The following is a 21,566-nucleotide window of genomic DNA, read 5'->3' as shown; positions in this document are numbered from 1 at the left end:
TGAACATCAGACGCAAAATTATGAGCTCAATTCACTTTATTATCTTACACAAACCATTAGTGCCTCTCAGGCAGAAAATGCCACATCTCAGGCATCTCCAGGCATCTTCCTGCCACAAATAGGAAGGTTGGATGGGGAATTCATTTGAATCAACAAACGTCTTTCTGATGTTAATGTCCTGTAGCAAATGCTCAGTTTCAGGGCAAATCCTTTGTCTACAGATGCTAAACTAATCAATATCAATCAATTTTGATATTCAAAGCAAAGCCTATCAGTTTTGTTTAAGAGACTTTGAAGAAATGTACTATTTTAACACTCATGTTAAAATTCCATTTCCGGAAGTTCTAAAATGTTTATACTTCATTAAAATGAAGAACCTTGAGGATGGAGGAGGGAAAGGAACAAGGCATGTAGTTGTATCATCTGTCTCTCATTTCAGATTGAGTTTAGTTAAGATATTTATTCCCCTCTATATAGAGAATGATGTCTCGGTTGACATTTGCCCTTGAACTAACCTTGAAGAGACCCTCCAGTTCCAAGATCTGTTTGGTAGCGTGAAGAGGCTACCAAATGAAGAAGGTGAACAAGGTGGTCTCAGAAGGGCTCTCTCAGCTCTAGGACTCTGGCATTCTGTGACGTCATCTATGAACGACCATGTTTGGGGGAGTTAACTCACCATAGCCAAACTCACAAGAAACTGATGCTTAAACAGAAAAGCCAGCGTATGAATGTATAGAAGGCCATGCAGTCAGGATGACCAATACAGGATATTGACATTGGACTTTCTCTCCTGGTAGATAAGTCTACTCTGGAGACCATTTGCAGATATGAACAGATTGTTGTATATTCTGAAGCTTTTTTTTTCCCCCCCTTCAAGCACAGGTGAATTGCCCTCTTCTAATCTAGAGATTTTCATCCTGTCAATTTTCTTTTATCATAAAACTGTCCACTGTCCGTCACCACTGATTCAATTCCAGCCCTTATCATCTTGGGAAACTTACCCTTATCAGTACATATTAACAGGTTCTTTCTTTGATGTGGTATTTTATGAAAAGCTTCCCACAGGTATCTTACTTTATCAATTTGTGCTGATTCTTGCTGGTTTTTCATTTTGGGGTGGAGGAGAGATGTATCATTTCCTTACTGTGTCCTCAAGCTGTGGAGTTAGACTTTGTTTGGTTTCTGCAGGCAGCTACATACTGCCTACAGCACACACTTTGTTTTAACAGGTAAACATGTTAAATAGGATATTCTGAGAAAAAATTACACATGCTACTTTTAGCATCTATATCGTTTTTTTCTCAAATGGTATGCTTCAAATTGTAGTCTACTAAATCTGATGAGTTTTTTTTTTTTGTAAGGTTCTTTTTTTTTTCTGCTGTACGCGGGCCTCTCACTGTTGTGGCCTCTCCCGTTGTGGAGCACAGGCTCTGGACGCGCAGGCTCAGTGGCCATGGCTCACGGGCCCAGCCGTTCCGCGGCATGTGGGATCCTCCCGGACCGGGGCATGAACCCGTGTCCCCTGCATCGGCAGGCGGACTCTCAACCACCGCGCCACCAGGGAAGCCCCCTCTGATGAGATTTTGATGACCCTTTTACAGGTTGCCCCTCTCTTCCTACCTCTAATGTTTCAGTCCCTGTTCTCGTGGATGTTAGCATGGATGAACTGCTCTGGTCCCTTTCCCATCCCCTCTCACCTGCTGAAGGACATCATTCTAATTTTTGTGTCCCCTGCATCATCAGATTTCCGCCCTCTATGGGGTCTTTTGCATCAGCTTAGAAACATGGTGTAATATTTCCCATTGTTAAAAAACACTCCCTTGTCTCCACATTACCCTCCAATTACTGGCCCATTTTTCTGCTCCCCTTTACGCCGAAACTCCTTGAAAGAGGTGTGTTCACCTCCTTCCCTCCTGTTTTCTCTTGAGCCTCTCAGCTGTGGGTCCCCAGCAGCCCCATGGAAATGCTCTTGCTGGGACCCTCAGAGGCATCACATTGTCCCCAATCCAGAGTGATCTAGTTTCAGTTCTCATCTTATTCAACCTGACAGACACTTCTGATACAATTGATCACTCCCTCTCGATACCTTTTGTCACTTGGCCTCCAGAATACCACTTTTTAAATTGTTATTTTCTTCTCTCTTGCTTCCGTCCTTTTTGCTGGTCCTATCCTGGTCCTTTCTGACCTCTGATGACCTTGAAATCTTGCAGCTCTTTAGAGTTCTGTTCTTGGACCTCTTCTTTGCTCTATCTACACTCACAGCTGCATCTAGCTTCTTAGCTCTAAGTACCCTCTCTATCCTCGATGATCCCCCAGCGTTTCTCTCGCTCTGACCTCTCTCCTGAACCCCAGACACATGTAGGCACCTTTCTATCCATATCTCCACTTGGGTACCTAATAGACATTGAAGCTTAAATTTGTCCCAAACTGAACTCCTGATCCCATATTCCTACAAACCTGCTTCTTTCTGCTCTAGCTTCCCATTCTCAGGAATGACAGTTCCAACTGGTCACTGCTCGAGCCAAAAATGTTGAATTCATCCTTGACTTCTCTCTCCCTTTCTCTTATACTCTACATTCAGACCATCTGCAAGTCTGTTGGCTTTGACTTTCAAAATGTACCTGTAATCCGACCACCTCTTACCACCTCATTACTGCTACCCTAGTCCAAGTTGCCATCACCCCTTGTCTTGATTCCTGCCAGAATGTCCTAACTGGGATCTCCACTCTTCCCTTTACCCACCTCTGTCTATTCTTCACATCACTGCCAGTGTCCTTTCGACTCATACAGGAGATCACGTCAAAAACCGTCAGTGTCTTCCCTTCTCGTGTAGAGTTAGTGTAGTGGGATTGGCAGTGGCTTACTAGGCTCCTCATTACCCGATGCCCCACCCCCCATCAGTCTCCTCCTAGCTCCCCTTCAACGTACCAGCCTTTCCTCTATTCCTCACTTCTGCCTCAGGGCCCTTGCTCTTGCTGTCCTCTCTGCCTGGAATGTTCTTCTCCCAGGTATTTTCGTGCCTCACTACTTTCATGTCATCTCTGATCATCCCGATTAAACTAGCATCCTTCCTGCCACCCCACTCTCAGTACACAGAAGCCTACATTATTTTTATCCACAGCACTTACGGCCACAAGACACATGATACTTTTATTTGTATCTTGACTTTCCCTTCTAGAACGAAGCAAAATGAGAAAAGGGCTTTGTCTGTTTTGTTCAATTTGTCTGCCACCTGTCTAGAACAGAATATAGTTGTTGAAGGAATGAATGAACACAGGAATAACCTAGTGAAAGAACAGGAACTGTGGACTGGAGTTCTGTCTATTAAAGATGTATAACAGGATATAAATTCCATCAGCCCTCACATATATTAGTCTTGCTTTTATGATAGCCTTTCTCATCTGTAGCTTAGTAGCTAATTTTTCTTCATATTATTAAAATAACATGCTATGTTGCTTTCCTTTATTTTTTTAATCCTTGACAAAAAGAAAATTTGAATTTGTCTTGAATTACTTTAAAGCATGTCCCAAAGTCGACTTTTCATAACTATTTTGAGCAACTGCAAATACAGCTTGTCCTGGGACATTTCTCCCTCCCTCTAGTGTGAAGATGATTTGGCTGAGAAAAGGAGGAGCAATGAGGTTCTGCGCAGGGCCATCCAAACCTACCAAGAGGTGGCCAGCCTGCCTGACGTCCCCACAGACCTGGTGAAGCTGAGCTTGAGGCGGCGGTCAGACAGACAGCAATTTCTAGGTGAAATGGAGTAAGAATCAGTTCAGTGGCAATCAATGGCGTGCTTTTATCTGGAAAGACCTGCAGGCTGTGTATACTTCTGGAAGAGTTTAGTTACATGGAAGGAAACCTGAGTTTTATAACTAATTTCAGGCAACTTCTCTGATTGTGTCAGACTGAAAGAGTAATCCTTCTTAATTACAAAGATGCACATGGTACTTTGCCGCTTACCCATCCCCCACACACACACTTTAAGGAGGAGGCAAATGGAATTCTGAGAGGTTGGATACGTTGCCTAAGGGATCATAGCTAATAAATTAAAAGGTCTGCAGTCAAAAACTTCCTATCATGCCAAATTCTTCTTTTCTCTCTTAACGATAACCGACTGATTCATGGTGGCTGAAATCATCAGTGCAACAGTTTTTATGGAGGAATGTTAGGAGTTCTAAGCACTCTAAAAATTTTACCTGTAAGTTTTGACTCTATACTAAAGAAAATGATAGAAAAAAATTTTTTTAATCACTAAGTAAATTTGCAAATGCTTTGAAAAGAGCAGCATAAAGCATCCTTTCTAACTGACCCAGGATCCCAGTGCCAAAGGCAAGGGAGACTCCCTGTACCCTAACTTCATTATAACCAGGCCAGTGATTGGTTCTCTCTCACCTAAAACGCCATCGGTAAGCCAGGAGGGAAGAATCTAAGCCATGTGTAACCCCTAAGGTGGGTTCTCTGCTGGCTGGATAAGTTATGTAGACAAATTATCTCGATTACACTAGGAAGTGCTCATAAAAGTAAAATCCAAAGTCAACTGAACTTTATATCAAGGATAAGAATTAAAGGTAGTTGTGTTGCTTTGGTAGATAAGTAAAATCTGTGACAGGAGTAGAACCTAAGCGATGATTGGAAACTAGAAGGAATGGTCTTATTCTAGAAGAATGGACTTATATTCATAAGGGCCAGTCCTGGGGAAGGAAAACATACAGCACACATACAGGATGGAAAAGGCAAGGCTGGGGCTGCATGGAGGCGCTCGCCGTGGGCGCAGAATCAGTGTCACTGAGTTGTCGTCTCTCCTAGGGCTCTGACGTGGCTTGCTTAGCGCTGCGGATTTTTTACAGTAATTTTAATTTTTTTTTAAATGTATAAAATATGCATCTTGATGACTGAATTTTTGGTGCCCTCTTCAACTTTGCCTCTCTTGCCTCACCCTATTCCTGGCCCAGAGGAAAGACAGCCCACCAGTAGATTTAACCTTCTTTGGAAACAGTCCTTCGGTATTTGAATATAGTCTTTCCTCCGAATGAGAATGAGGCAAGTTCACTAGAGGAGGGACTCGTGTGCAGACTAGGTGGTGAAGTCCCTTGCGATTCAAAGTGGGGGAGGATTTGGAGATTGGACGCCAGTCCCCACACTCCCCTCTTCCTGGTTGGCAAAGTCAGTATTCATTGCAGTGGTGCAGGGAGGCTTCCTGGAGGAGGTGGCGTTTAGCTGACCTTTGAAGTTGGGCTACCATTTGAGAGGGCAGTCTTCTCAGGAGAGGAGAACTTTCAAAACAAAGTCATGGAAGCAGATGCAAACTATTACATATAGAATGGATAAACAACAAGGTCCTACTGTATAGCGCAGGGAGCTGTATTCAGTATCCTGTGATAAACCATAATGGAAAGAATATTAAAAAAAAAAAAGTGGAAGGGGCGGGGAGGACATGGCAGCAGGACGGACTCTCACCTGGGCCTTTGTCCTTTGTTGTTTATCTATTTTATATAGAGTGGTGTGTATATGTTAACCCCAAACTCTTAGTTTATCTCCTGCCCCTTCCCCTTTGGTAACCATAAATTTGTGGTTCAACAGGGGAAGTTTAAAAGCATCAGAAAAGTGAGCCCAAGTGGGGCAGGTGGGGGAGGAGGGGTACACCATCCCAGACTGGTGAGGAACAGGGAGCGGCCCATGGGGTGAGTTGGTGGTGTTTCATGCCGAACAGTTTTTCTATTACTGGAGCGTCCAAATGCATTCGCTTATCTATGGTCCTACCATGTCTTGTCTGCTTTTCAGTTTGTGGTCAACAAAGCCCTTTAGGTAATTAATTTTGTCACGTGGACTCTCATTTTGCACATTCTCCCTTATACAATTTGTCTTTCCAACTGTGGTGAGGAGTGATGACAGTTGGCTCCTGAAATCTTCAACGTGCATCCAACAGCCTTAAAAACGACTTGAAGCTGGGTTTTCATGACTCGTGTGTGCATAGGCCCCTGTCGTCCACCAGAGGGTCCCCTAATACTGGATGATGTCTCCTTTGCTCCAGGACTAGGTCATTGCTGAGAGAAGAGGACAGCATAGTACTCTTATTTGCCTGTCCTGTAGTCCTAATTTTAATTATAATAAATCAAAAATACCCCAGTAAACATTTTTCAATAAGGAACTGGTAACTAAAACTTTCTTAAGAGGGAATTTGACATAAAAGGGGAAATGTTGACAAATTTAGAAAATAGGAGTGTCTTTAAAGGATTTATAATCAGCATTATATTCAGTATCTATTTATGGGAGTGACTGATGCCTCTGCAGCTGCAGGATGAAATTCTAATAGGTACATAGCCATCAGTATATAGAATCAGATTTAAGCTGGTCCTCAGGCTCTGTTGAGTAGTCTCTTATGATTTGTAGTCTCAATACAGAGGTGTACAGAATCTGCTTTTATTTCTATTTTTTTTTCTTTCCACCAATCAGGTCACATGAGGGGTTCCCTGCTCACTCTGCAGAAATTAGTTCAACTATTTCCTGATGATACTTCCTTAAAGAATGACCTTGGAGTGGGGTACCTCTTGATAGGAGATAATGATAGTGCCAAGAAGGTTTATGAAGAGGTAAGCAAGCAGCAATTTGCTACTAACAATTAATCAAATTATTTTGAACATGAAGTTCTTATGTTATTTGTAAATTGCATTTAATACACCTAATCACTCAATCTCTTTAAGTTAAATCAAATTTGTCTCATTATAGTTGACATATCCTAAATTTTTTTATCTCCTTTTTTTTCCACTTCATCAGAAGATTTTAAATTTTAGTTAACACTTGGTACATCAAAACCTTCAACCTATAATTGTGATTTTTTTTTTTTTTTTTTTTTTTTGCGGTACACGGGCCTCTCACTGTTGTCGCCTCTCCCGTTGCGGAGTAGAGGCTCCGGACGCGCAGGCTCAGCGGCCACGGCTCACGGGCCCAGCCGCTCCGCGGCATGTAGGATCTTCCCAGACCAGGGCACGAACCCGCGTCCCCTGTATCGGCAGGCGGACTCTCAACCACTGCGCCACCAGGGAAGCCCACTTGTGATCTTTTTAAAATTTATATATTGATATTTATCAGTCCACAAGCAGCCTTTCTAAAAGTGTTCTTTATGATAGGAAAAGGAACTGAACAACTTACGAGCTTAAACTCATGAACTTAAAAACACATAATCTTATACGTTTTTTACTAAAAGACCAAACTAGAGAGAGACTACAGAACGCAAGCCTTTTGAGCACATGGAATAAATGACTCACCTTTCAGAGGGCACTGACTGCCTGATCTTCTAGCAAGGATACCTTTAAAAGGGTGTCTGCCTTATAATGGATGCTCTAATGAATAACTGCTAAGTCGCAAGTAACTATGTAATCTAGAGAACTATGACTCCTTCAAGCAATGAGGGGCGTCGTTTGGTACGAGTTAAACAGGATACCAAATGAACTTTGAAGCTGGACCAAGTTAATGCATCTGTAAAAGAAAGATGAACACGTTTACTCGTTATTCTTTACTTTAGGCCTCGGGATCAGTGGTTTTCAGGCTGGTGCACTTTGCATCAAAATGCAGATGTCCCTACTCAGTAGAGACGATATGAGTCCTTCTGTTTTTAAAATGCTGTCAGGTGTAGTGATTTCATACTCAGTCTCGAGACTGGGTCCACCCACAAAGTGGTGCTTTCCTCCTTTTATTGCCGTTGGTCCCATAATTGGGAATCACTGGATTTGAGTGAAATCTGAGTGAAATCGAACCCCTTTGGGTTTTGCATAGAGGAGGGATAAAATCTGACTTAGGATTTAGTGTGTCCTTTCAGGACCCACGTGGAGAATGGGTTACAGGAGAGTGGGGCTGGGGTTCAGAGGATCGGCAGTTAGGAGGCTCCTGTAAAAAGGTAGCAGAGAGAGGATAGACTTGGACCAGGATGGCAGCGGTGGAGGAGGTGACAAGGAGTTTGACTCTGAATATATTGTGATGGTGTCATTGGCTGGATTTGCTAGTGGATGAGGTACAGGTGCAGATGCAAGCTGGAAAACACTAAAATATCGGCAGGGTGCACTGTGGACTCACCGAGAGTATGGGGTCCCTGCCCAGCACACTTACTCCTTCTGTGTAAAAGATCCCATGACTCCCTTTTCCTGCTCAGGCTCAAGGATGAAGAGAAGCTGTAGGATGGTCATCTTTTCTCTACATGCGTTCAGCTCAAACCTTCTTCACCCTTCACTCTTGGTCTAAAGCAGCTTCCCAAGTTGAATGTTGTTTTGGTTTCTCACTGCTCATATTTACTTTAGAGGCATTTTGCATAATTTATCTTTAATCATAGTAAATGCATACGGTAATAAACCATGATCTGATTGATATTAAATATTTACCTGGCTTTTATCACAGAATACTGGATTTGGTCACCACTTTATCCTCAGTCCTTAAAATAGTCTGGGTGTTCAAGAAATTTATGATGGATCGTGATATATTTTCAATGCAAATCTAAATTTTCTCGTAATTAAGGCAATGTATAAAGCATGTACATAAAGAAATGTATAATAACCATTTGGAGTTGACTTCAAGTAAAGCTAATTTAAAGCAGTTTTTTGTTTTTGTTTTTTTTTTTGGTGGTACGTGGGCCTCTCATTGTTGAGGCCTCTCCCGTTGTGGAGCACAGGCTCCGGACGCGCAGGCTCAGTGGCCATGGCTCACGGGCCCAGCCACTCCGCGGCATGTGGGATCTTCCCGGACCGGGGCACGAACCCGTGTCCCCTGCATCGGCAGGCAGACTCCCAACCACTGCGCCACCAGGGAAGCCCCCTAAAGCAGTTTTTCCTGATCACTACAAAAATACTGAAGTCATGAAATTGACAGAGGTTTTGCTGATTTGCATTGTTAAAGCGATGCTTTAATGGTCATTGCCTTTTCATTCATTTCTTCATTCTTGGAGAACATTTTGAGTTGAGGGGAATTGGGGCCAGTTAAGCCTAAGGTATTGCAATGAGACAAAACACTATAGCATTTTAAGCTATAACGTCATAATGCAGTCCAAGTACTGTACAGCAAAGCTAATTAAAATTTGTTTTGATGGTCATTTGTAGAATTCATAGTCCATCACAATAGCTTTTTGTTTTCTTTGAGTTTAGGTTCTGAATGTGACGCCTGATGACGGTTTTGCTAAAGTGCATTATGGCTTTATTCTGAAGGCACAGAACAAGATCGCTGAGAGCATCCCCTATCTAAAGGTAACTCCCTCCATTTTCCTCTTCTGATCCCTCTGAGTCAGTTGGACACCCTTGATTGTGTATTGTAGATTGATTGGCACGCACTGCTGACTCTTGTCAATGCTGAAATGTGCACCCTTGGACCATGACATTCACAGACAGTGCGGACCTTCAGCATAGTCAAGAGTATCAGAGGTAGAAGTACCAACTATGTGAGCAGAGACTATTTGGAAAAACTTTTATGAAGAAATTCCTAAAACTGCAGTTGTTATTAGTTGGTAAAATATTTTAAAATATGGACAATGTGTTAACTGTTACTTTCACAATTTAATTATACATTGAAATGACTTTGAACAGGGCTTATGGAAACCTTTACAAAGCGAGGTAACAAATGCAGACTGAATAGGTCAAATCCCCAAGAGCCTGATAGCCTTAAAGACTCAGATTAAAATATGCTATCATTTTTTTCTCACATAAAAATTGAAGTTCACCAGAATCACATTTCGTCTGGCTCAGGGGTCTCCAACAGAACTTACTGCCACAAAAGAAATGGTCTTTATTTGTATCCTCTAATATGGTAGCCACTAGCCACACGTGACTGTTGAGCATCTAAAATGTGGCTGGTGTGACTGAGGAGCTGAATTTTTAATTTTAGTTGTAATTTAAATAGTAACACTAGCTACTAGCTACCATATCAGCCAGGTAGCTGATTGACTACTTGTGAACTTTAATTAGTACTTTTGTGATCCACCTTTGTGATCTCTTTCTTTCACATGACTTTGATCCGAGATCCCAAATAGTGACCCACTGATTGCAAGTAGCTTGCATGTTCTATTTGGCCAGCATAATTCTCTTAAAAACAATTTTAATTGCTTGCCTTAGTTGAAAATCTGAACATTTTATATAATCATGCAGATTTCTGGTGTCTCTGGAAAGTTCACATGTGGCCCACCTCTCAGCACAGGAGCTGAGCAATGGTGTCCCCTTGGGGTGGGCATGCACCCCTCAGTCTGTCTTGGCTGTCACTGGGCCTCTGCAACCTGCCTGTTCCCTACCATGACCCTGTGGGCATGTGGGGTTTTCTGATTTAAAGTGTTCCCCTTAGATTTCCTTTCATATAATAAGGACCTAACAGTACTCTCCTGGCTCAGAGGTGAGGAAGTGGAGGGCAGGGTTGGTTAGTTAATGAGCAAAGGGGCGTTTATTTGAGTGTCAGTCAGTCAGGAGCCGAGATCACAGCTCTCCTCTCATGAGTGATGCTTCTGTTCCGTGCTATTTTCCAACATTATGCAAATAAAATTTCTTCTGAGTAAAAGATAACGGGCTCCTTGTGAAGAGGCCTCAAAGATGCAGTTTTTTAGACATTTAAATACGTTGTATCTTCATCCTTCTTTTACTTTTCTAAATTCATTCTCTTGCTTTAATATTTTCTCTCTTTCTGATTTTTACATAAATTTAAATTTCAGTTCTTTTGTGGACAGTGGGGATGCAAATCAGCTGAGTGTTTTAGGATAGGAGGTGTTTAATAAAATTAAAGATTCCAACTGGCTTTAACCCTGTTGTATGTTCTGTCAAAGATTTCATTGAAAAGTGAGGACACATTTGTTTTGAGTGGAAAAAAAATATTATTTGCAGTTGGGTCTCTATCATTTCAAACATCTATGAGCAACTAACCATTTTGGTTCAGGGATAAAAAAGCCTCTAGATGACATATGGTCAGATTTGGAGAGCAAAATAAGTGTGATAGAAACTTGGACAAAGAAATCCTTTGAGATATTGAAATACGATTGCTCCTGCGGACACAGTTCACAAAGTGTCATACTGATTTTGTGGGGTATTCCACTGTTAATTGATGATGAATATATTGTTAAGTTGAAATTTATCACCTCCTTTTGGCTTTGCATTGTAAATGTTGACCAGTAACCTAATTGCCAAACTTTAATATTGAGGTGATTTTCTGATTCTTAGAAAACATTAAGTAAATCAATGAATTAAATCTGGTATTTAATTCTTTCATAAATACTGACACTGTCCTTTCTACAGGAAGGAATAGAATCTGGGGATCCTGGCACTGATGATGGGCGATTTTATTTCCACCTGGGGGATGCCATGCAAAGAGTTGGAAACAAAGAGGTAATGCATTCGTGAACTTTTTGTTCTCTTTAACAGAAGATAGAGGAAGGGGAAAGTATTTCTATGAGAGAGTTACAATTGAAAAAAATGTGTTAAGCGTAAACTTTTGAAGGTGGTGATTTAAACTTTTTGTAACAACCTAACAATTCTTACTAAATCCTATAAAGAATTTTGGGGATTTGACTTTTATAATTTGTTTCAAGGAAGTATCTGAATAATCATGAGTAGCCTGTAAATTAGTGTGCCTGTGTGTATGTCTGTGTGTGTATCTATAGAGATAGATATTGCCTTGAAAAAATATTTTTAAAATTATGAAATGAAGAGATGTGTTTGAAATATTGAAAATATTTTTGAGATAATTTTACAGTTTGCCTAGATTTATTTTTATTTTATTTTGGAATTTAAAAAGTAGTTATTTTTAGAATGAAGTCTTTATTCAACTGATTCCTAAGCACACTGAACCCAGTAGTTAATTGTGTAATTTACCTTCCAAAATATTTAATGCCAAGTTGAAGATGAATACCTATAGCTATGTTAATGACTGCTATTGACACAGAAAATATAGTAGCTAAAGCAAATCACATGTTTTCTTTGTGATTATTCCTTTTTTTCTGAGTACAGTGTCAGCTTCTTTAAACATAACATTTGGTCATTAATCATGACATCATACAATGTAAATTCCCAAACTCTCACCATCCACTGTGGTTCACACAACATTGCTGGGCTGTCCTTCACCATTGCATGGCTCTAGGCTGGGCTGTCCTTAGAGTCAGGGATCAAAGGCTGTAGTGAGTCCTTGGCTTTTTGTAACCATGCATTCCATATATGTAATAAAGTGACATCTAAGGATAACATAGCTTCGGGTTTCTAAAATTAATAAGAACATGGGACCATTTGGACAACTGAGGGTTCATTGGAGCAAGGGGTTTTGTGATGGGGTAATTGCCGGCTAGTGACAGGAACCAATTTCGGGTAACAGAAATTTGGATAATTGACACTGTTTTCTTTATACCTTTCTGTGTATCTATACCTTTCCCCCTCTGACCTACCAGTCAATCAACTGGAATAGAATGAGAAATGAGAGGCAAAGAGAAAGAAGGGAGAAGAAATTGCTGATTAGTACTCACTTTTGTGTTCCTTCATTCTTTTAAGATGTAAATGCCTGGTACCTCCTTTGAATGAGAGCAATAAGAAAGATTTTGCTACAGTATCTAACACTTGATAAGTGTTCATATGTGATGGCTCTAAATGTAATTGTCACTAAATAATTTACCTTTTAACATCTCATGGTCCAGGACAAAGGCAGATAAAAGAAGTCTGTGATTTATTCTCCCATCTTAGATGAAAACAGCCCTTACTTCAAGGGCAAAGAATTCACTACTACACATTGTTGGGAGCTTGGGATTTGAACGTATGGGATTGTTCTATCAGCTTAATTATCATTAAGACGCAAAGAACAGCACAGTTCTTGAATTTAAATGCTCACAAAGATTCATCCTTATAGGAGAGACAAGCCTATAGAAATCCCACGTTAGCATATTCTCCATATTAGATGTTGAGTCTGAGTGGACTCTCGCGCTCTGAGTTTTCATACCGGGAAGCAACCCTCCTTCATGCTCTTAAGCTCTGCTCCAGGCATGAAAAGAGAAGCAAACCCACAGCCTCTGTGCTGCAGAAGCTGACAATAAAGTTGTTTTGACTTTTCTCACGGGATCATTTCGTATGGGCAGGAAGTGGGAGAAAGACCAATCGTGATACTCTCGTAGCAATTCAGCCTCAGCTTTTCCCAGAATTTCTGTAACTCCCAAATCCACATTTGAGCTCCCGTCTCCTACTCAGAGTCCTCAATCTACTGCCTGCCTAGTTTCTCCACACGATGCCGCAGTGACAACTCACTTGTTCTCCTCTAAAGGACGTTTCCTCCTGGGTTCTGGCTCTCGTTGGATGGTGTTGCCAGCTCCCAGGATCCAGACTTGAGTCAGCTTAGCTCCGCCCTTTCCTGTGACAAGCCCCCTCCTCACTCCAGTCCGGCCAGGCCAGTCAGCTTCTTCGGAGGTCTGGCGTCCATCTCATCTTCCCTCTTGCTTGGCCGGTGTTCTCATTCCAGCCTTTGTTACCGTCCACCTCTGTGATGGCTGCAAGAACCTGGCTGTCATTTCCTGATTTAGTCTTACTTTCTTCCAGGCATCTTGGGCTCAAGAACCCCATGGTGCAAAATAGAAATAAAGCCCTCTTCCCAAACGATGGCATTCATGGTTCTCCCAGGCCAGTGGAACCACCTGTTCTCATCACAAGTGTGTGTCCCATGTCCCACTGTGCACCACGCCCCAGGCAGAACAGGCTCTGGCTGGGGTCACGTACCACGGGCCCCAAACGTGGCCTGGGCTTTTCTGAGTTAGACTCTCTTGACATACTATTTCTATGTAGTTATGTAGTGAGTGTGTGTGTGTGTGTGTGTAAACTATACCTGGCATTAATTTGAAGTATAGTAGACATTGATATAGACCATATTTAACAAGGTGCCCAGCTATGCTTTCTGTCTATTTTAGTATTCCTGTAAAGAGGACATTTTCAGAGGATTCTAACAACTTGATCATGGATTTTCTAGCAACTTTTATTGTGAGGTAGTCTAGATGTTTAAAAAAAAAAAAGCAGTCTGGCTGAATTCATTGGGTCCCCTATATAATTGAAGGTATCATTGAAGATGATTTTTTTTTATTTCGAATATATCATTTCACAGTTTTGTTTCTGTAAAAGTTAAATGGCAGAGGGTGTAAAACCAAGGGCCCTGTTTGATGCACTTTGAGTGTCAGAAAAGCTCTTATGGGCAGTTAAACATGTCCCCGTAAGCAAAGTCTCTTGCCCAGACATTCAGCCTGGTGAGTGTTAAGGCCAAGACTTGAAATCTAAGACTTGTAACTCCTGAACTAGAGTTATAAGTTTTTCTATAATATGTATATTAATATAATATGATAATAATATAATATATTTTCCTATAAGAATTTTTCTCACTACTCTAACAATATGCCCAGTCCTTAAAATGAATTGCTGATGATTAAAAATCTAATGGACTGTAAGAGTTTCCAAAAATCATCTGTTGTAATTAATAATGTTGTTTAACACTGAAGATTATAGGGAACAAGACCCTAAATTTAAATTGGACAAAAATAACTGAAATAGTCAATTCAATTTCAAAGGTAAAATGCTGTATTTTTTGAAATCAATGAACCATGAGCCGTTTTTAAAGAAATTACTTTATGGTTACCACTTACATGTATTTCAAGGAAAACATATAAGTGATTAGTATATACATTCTTAATTTGAGATATTATTGAGAAAGATAATTAAGTAAGAAGATCCCTTGTGATAGTTTTTTTTTTTTTTTAATGATACAAAGATAGAAGGAAAGAGGAATAAATTGCCAATAAATTGCCCTGGGTGATAATTCAACATATTTAGTCTTTTTAAATCTCAGATCGAGCATTTGTAAAGTGGAGCTATTTGGGGTTATTGGAAAGATCAAATGAAATTACGCACGCACAAGCTAGCAGTAAGCTGAAAAGTGTTACTGAAAATAGGAGTGGTTCTGCTATCACACTTGATTTTTCTAACGAAGGAAATTTTTTGACTTATGAATTTTAAGAGACTTAAAAGTTATTATTTCTTACATCTAAAGTAAGATGGGGTTTTATGAAGATATTCTTCTATCTTCTTACTTTGCCTGATATTAACTGCCTGTTGTCATTGATCAAAATATGTATTTGAAATCACTCTTCAAAAGTAATCATTAGATCAGAATTAAAATAATGGAAGCGATACCATTAGGCACTCTCCTAGAACCGTCTTCCCGTCTAAAGACAATGGGGTGAGCACGGTGCAGGAGGCATGTGGGGAGGGCCCCTGGGAGAGGATATGGTTCGGGCGTCCTTTGAAGGGTACGTGTGGAGCTGCAGACTGCAGCCAGCTGTCCCTGAAAAGGCTAGTTAGTCTTCTTGGAGGCAAGTTGTATCATGTTACAGCTAGCCTGCAACCGCAAATGTTATCCCTTATGGCAGGAAGAAAAAATACTAGGAACACAAATTCCCTTCTAAAAAAATCTGACGTGGGCTATCACTCTATTTACTGCTAACTCAGAATAATATTTTCTTTCGGTCTGCTTCTTTAATGGAGGATTTATACTTTGTTACCTTGGGGCAGCCTTCTTCATGTGGACGTGAGAAGACTGTTCATGTTGCTGTCCGGGAATTCCCTGGTGGTGCAGTGGTTAGGACTCCCCGCTTCCACTGCAGGGGGCACGGGTTCAATCCCTGGTCAGGGAACTAAGATCCAGCATGCCACCAGGCGTGGCCAAAAAACAAAACAAGGAAGTTGCTGTCCTTCTTAACATCCCAATTCAGTAAATGCAGGTATCTGTGAAGAAATGATGAAAATCGTACTCCTTTCCTTTGAAAGGAAACACAGACTTTAAGAAATGAAAGCTAAAATAGAAACATAGTCCCCTTTTGTGTCTTAAATGATTTATCCACTCAACAAAGTCCTAGATTCTGCTGGACACTCCGGGGAGACCAGTGAGTGCAGTGGAGTCCTGTGTTCAGAGAGCTTTCAGCCTAGGAGTGAAAATAAAAAACACACATTTATTTAAAATAATAGGTCATAATCAGAGACCCAATCAAATAACAGTATTTTTGCCAGTGTAACAGATTTGGGCACCTGACTAGCAAGCTCTTTATTTAAAAGTCAGACCTTGTTTTTAGGGACTTTAATTGTAAAATTAGTAAAACTGCTTCGTTTCGAGTTCAGTCTTTCTGAACTCTTCCAGGCATATAAGTGGTACGAGCTTGGGCACCAGAGGGGCCACTTTGCATCTGTGTGGCAGCGCTCACTCTACAACGTTCATGGACTGAAAGCCCAGCCGTGGTGGACCCCCAAGGAAACGGGCTACACGGAATTAGTGAAGGTGAGTGTTAACTTTGTCGAGTCCTTGTCTGTCTCGTCCTCTAAATTCAAAGACGGCTTCTCATGGAAAGGAATGTCAGGGAGGAGACAGATTTTCTTTCCAGTGGCATTTGCAGAAAATACGGCAAAAGGGGTCTTCATCCCATCAGCCAAAGAGTTTAGGTGAGATGGTGAAGAAAGAAATTTGTTGAAGAGCAGATCTCAAATCTTTTGGCTTTAGGACCCCTTTGCACTCTTAAAACTTACTGAGCACCCCAAGGAGTTGTGTGTGTGTGTGCTGGGGGATTATATGTATAAATATAATTTTTAGAAATTAAAACTGAAAGGAAATTTAATCTTTATATGACTTCTATGAAAATAAAATAATAACTCCATTACATGTTAACATCAATAAGTTTAAAAAATACATTTTCAAAGCAAAAAAAGTGAAGTAAGAAGATGGGAATTGTCGTGTATTTTTACAAATCTCTTTGGTGTCTGGCCTAGTGGAAGACAGGAGGGTTCTCACCACTCTTTCACCCGTAAGTCCAGAAGCGTCCTGAGTGCGGGAGCTCCTGTCCTCATGGAACTGGGGTACACAGCCTCCTGGCCTGTGGACAAGCGCACCCACCCAAAAGCACATCAGATCTTGTGGTTCAAGAGATTTATAGAGCTTAATCTGCAACACCTATGTCCATTCCCAGTGGTGGGTGGGCTGGAAGTTCCAGCCTTCTAATCACCTGGTCTTTCTGGTGACCAGCCCCATCCGGAGGCTATCTGGGGCCCCGTGCTAAGTCGTTTTATTAGCATAAATTCAGGTGTGCTCAAAAGGGGTCCTTATGAATGACAAAAGTCACTCCAGTTATTCAGGAAATTTCATGGGTTTCGGGAGGTTTATGCCGGGAACTGGAAACAAAGACCAGATATATTTCTTATATTATCGGAAGCCACCCTCTGGGTTTTGAGCGCAGATCCCTTCTAACAAAAGAATCCTAACAGTTAACAGATGTGGGCACATTACTAGATCTCATTCAGTCAATAATAATGAGTCCAATCCATTCTCACATTATATGCAAGTACCTCCCAGGGCGAGGCCCCTCAGGTTGGCAGGCCTCCGTTAGATCTCGTAAGTTCCAGAAGTAGGAGTGGTCTTGGCAACATATGGCTTTACCCTTTCAGACATCTGGTGTAGCTGAGCTAAGAGACAATATCTTGCCCTGAGCCTCTTCGAGGTGTTAATGTAATATTGGATTTCCCTCATTACATACCCTATTTATTCATCCTCTTACCTTCAGCTATTATTTCTCCTTTTCTTCATTTATACCCTAACTTTTCCATCCTTGGAAAGGACATTAAGTTTGGCCACTGTGCTGGTCTGGATTGCAGGCAGCTGTACTAGTATAGCAAATACCTCCTCTCAGTTCACTCCCGTTCAGGTGGGGTAGGGTTACCCAGGGGCAAAACTCGTGGGCTGTTTGTCCCACCAGGCAGTATAGCTACATTCACTCATCGGAGAGAGGTGAGAAGGGAAAAGCAAGAGTGACAAAATATTGATAATTTTGGAATCTAGGTGATGGATAGATAGAGGTTTCTTATACTCTTTTCTCTATCTTTAAGTATATGTTTTACATTTTTCATAAATTTTTTGTTAAAGAACATCTTGTTCTTTAAGACCTATAAGGCTTCACTGATCAATTTGGTTTACTGGGGAAAAGAAATTTTCGATGAGGTTTCAATAAACATATATTAAGTGAGTCTTCCTAGACCATGTTTATTCTGTATTTTATTATAAGATCAGAATACAAAAATCAATTGTATTTCTTTACACTAGCGCAAAAAAAAAAAAAACCCACTCCCAAAATGAAATTAAGAAAACAATTCCATTTGCAGTAGCTTCAAAAAAGAATATAAGATACTGTATTAGCTTGATATACCTTCAGTAGCAAAGTATCACAAACTAATTGTCTCACAGTTCTGGAGGCTATAATTCCAAGATCAAGGTGTCAGCTGGGTTGCTTCCTTCCAGGGGCGGTAAGAGAATCTGTTCCATTCCTCTCTCCTAGCTTCTGGTGGTTTTCTGGCAACCTTTGGAGTTGTGTGACCTATAAATTTCTGCCATCATCTTCACATGGCATTGTCCCTGTTTGTGTATGTCTCTGAATTTTCCCTTTTTATAAAGGACACCCTTTGTAAAAGACACCAGTCCTATTGGATTAGGGCCCACCCTAATGTCTTAATTTTAACTTTATTACATCTGTGAAGACCCTATCTCCAAAAAGGGTCACATCCTGAGGTACTGGGGGAGTAAGATTCAACATGTAAATTTGGGGGTCATCATCCAACTCTTAAAAGATACTTAAGAATAAATCTTACAAAGAAGTGCAAGACGTACACTGAAAACTATGAAATTGTATTGGAGGAAATTTCAAACCTCTAAAGAAATGGAAACACATTCCATGTTTATGGACCAGAAAACTTGATATTAAGATAGCAATATTTCCCAAGTTGATCTAAACTTTCAACACAATCTCTATCAGAATTCCACATGGCTTTTTTTTCTTTTATGGAAATTGACAAACGGATCCTAAAATTCGTATGAAAACACAAGGGACCACGAATAGCCAAAACAATTTTGAGAAAGAACAAAGTTAGAGAACTTAGACTTGCCAGTTTCAAAACTTACTACATACAAATTAAAGTAATCAAGACAGTGTGATAGTTCCATAAGGATAGACATATAGATCAGTGGAATAAGAATTGAAAGTACAGAAATAAACCCTTACGTTTATGATTAATTGATTTTTGACAAAGGTGCCAAGACAATGCAAAGGGGAAAGAACTGTCTTTTTCACAGGTGGTCCTGGGACAATTGGATATCTAAATGCAAAAAATAAAGCTACCTCATACTATATATAAAAACAAACTCAAAATGGATATAGACCTAAATGTAAGAGATGAAACTATAAAACTTGTAGAAGAAACCATAGAAGTGTTCATAACATTATTGAGTTAGGCAATGGTTTTCTTGGGTATGACACTGAAAGTACAAGTGACAAAAGACAAAATAAATTAGATTTCATCGAAACTTAAACTTTTGTGCTTCAAAGGACATGATCAATAAAGTGAAAGTAAAATCCATAGAATGAGAGGTAATATTTGCAAGTCATATATCTAACATATATATATATATGATATAATAAGAACTCTGAATATAATAAGAACTCTGATAACTCAATATAGAGACAGATAACTCAGTTAAAAAATGGGGAAAGATTTGAACACTTATTCAAAGAAGATAATGAATGGCTGAGAAGCCTATGTAAAGGTGATCGATGACATTTGTCATTAGGGAAATGCAAATCAAAACCACAATATGATAGCATTAACCCTCACTGGGATGGCTGCAACAAGAAAGATGAACATTAACAAGTGGTAGCAAGTATGTGGAGAGACTGGAACCCTGGAACTTTGCTGGTGGGGAGGCAGAGGGGTGCAGCCACTTTGGAAAACGATTTGCAGTTCCTCAAAATGTTAAACACAGAGTTAAGGCCCAGCAATTCTTCTCCTAGGTGTATCCCCAAGAGAAATGCAAACATATGTTCATACAAAAATGCGTCCCTGAATGTTCTTAGTAGCATTATTCGTAATAGAAAAAAAGTGGCCAGTCACCCAAAGGTCCATCTAAATGATGAATGAAAGAATAAACAAAATGTAGTGTATTACACAATGGCAATAAAAAGGGAAGAAGGTCCATGGTACAGCATGGAGGAACCACGTGTTCCGTGATTCTATCTATATGAACTGTCCGGGAGGCAAATCAACAGAGAGAGGAAGGGGTGAGAGCCAGGGACTGAGGAGAGGGCTTGAGGCTGAGCAACTGCTCATGAGTAAGGAGTTACTTTTTGGTGTGATGAAAATGTTCTAAAATTAGATAGTGTCGATGGCTCGCAAGTCTGTGAATGCACTAAAAACCACTGAATTGTAAAAAGTTAATTGAGTGAATTTTATGGTATGTGAGTTATGTCTCAGTAAATCTGTTAAAAATTGGGAAACTGTGATATATATGTTGTGGTTCAAGTATGTTGAAAACTAAACAGGTTTCTGGGGGTTGATGAAGAACACCTAACTTAACCATCAGTGAGGCAGTACAGTGAGGCAGGTTAGAGCATCTGCTCCATAGCCACATTGCCGGGTTTTGTTGGTTTGTCTGTTTCGTTTGGTTTTTCACTAAAGTATAATTGATTTACAATATTATGTTAGTTTCAGGTATATAACATCATGATTCAGTATTTTTACAGTTTGTACTCCATTAGAAGTTATTACAAGATGATGGCTATAATTCCCTGTGCTATAGAGTATATCCTTGTTACTTATCTGTTTTATACATAGTGGTTTGTATCTCTTAATCCCATACCCCTATCTTGCCCCTCCTCCTTCCCCTCTCCCCGCTGGTAACCACTAGTTTGTTTTCTGTATCTGTGAGTCTGTTTCTGTTTTGTTATATTCATTTGTTTGCTTTATTTTTTATATTCCACATGTAAGTAATAACAGAATATTTATCTTTCTCTGTCTTATTTCACTATGCATAATACTCTCTAGGTCCATGCACGTTGCTGCAGATGGCAGAATTTCATTCTTTTTTATGGCTGAGTAATATTCCATTCTCTCTGTATATACACCACATCCTCTTTATCCATTCGGCCGTGGATGGCAATACAGTGAAGCAGTTTAGAGCGTTGGCTCTGTAGCCACACTACCTGGTTTTGAATTTTTGGTCTCATTCTTTACTAGCCATGTGACATTGAGCAACACTTCTTCATGCTTCTGTTTCATTATCTGCAAAGTGCCTCTGGCAATAGTGCTTGTTCCATGGCTGTTTATTTAATAAGTAGGTAGGAAGTGCTCAATAAACATTAGTTACTGTTATCATTTATAATTTTAATTTATGTGTTACCTCGTTTTCATAGGAAAGTATTTTCTAGTTTATAAAAAATTAGTTGGAAAGCACATTTTGAAATTTTATGTATTATTGAAATAATAACATAACAGCCATCGTGTATGAAATGCCTATTTGTAATCATTGTGCTGAGCACTTTGGTATATAATACTTCTCATCTTTACAACAACTCTTCAAGATAGGTGTCATTGTACCCACTTACGTTTGAGTAAGTAAGGATTAGAGAAACTAAGAGATTTGCCCAAGGCCCTATATTTAATAGGTGAGGGCTGGGATTGGAACTGAGGCCTTCTTATGCTCAAGTCCGTGCCCTCACTGGTACCTCACTACAC

At 40.2% G+C, this 21,566-nt stretch overlaps 1 protein-coding gene across 24 annotated transcripts in view; it reads left to right on the top strand.

The window, feature by feature from the left end:
- ASPH (aspartate beta-hydroxylase) overlaps window positions 1–21,566 on the top strand; it is a 418,870-nt gene that overhangs the window by 153,098 nt on the left and 244,206 nt on the right. For 22 of the 24 annotated variants that reach the window (XR_012327192.1, XR_012327191.1, XR_012327194.1 and 19 more), the window contains 5 exons: window positions 3,603–3,753; window positions 6,457–6,593; window positions 9,132–9,230; window positions 11,253–11,342; window positions 16,162–16,299. Coding sequence is in view for 8 of the 24 variants with exons in the window: in XM_033843144.2 (XP_033699035.1) it covers window positions 3,603–3,753; window positions 6,457–6,593; window positions 9,132–9,230; window positions 11,253–11,342; window positions 16,162–16,299 (615 nt within the window). In the remaining 16 variants the exon portion in view is untranslated. Of the gene's footprint in view, window positions 1–3,602; window positions 3,754–6,456; window positions 6,594–9,131; window positions 9,231–11,252; window positions 11,343–16,142; window positions 16,300–21,566 lie in introns of those variants that run through there. The other 2 variants (XM_073794423.1, XM_019925277.3) reach the window with 2 other exon arrangements.

The sequence above is a fragment of the Tursiops truncatus genome, chromosome 17 (genome assembly GCF_011762595.2).
Source record: "Tursiops truncatus isolate mTurTru1 chromosome 17, mTurTru1.mat.Y, whole genome shotgun sequence".
NCBI lineage: Eukaryota > Metazoa > Chordata > Mammalia > Artiodactyla > Delphinidae > Tursiops > Tursiops truncatus.
Note: the sequence above shows the minus strand (reverse complement) of the source record. Positions and strands in the feature narration are given on the sequence as shown.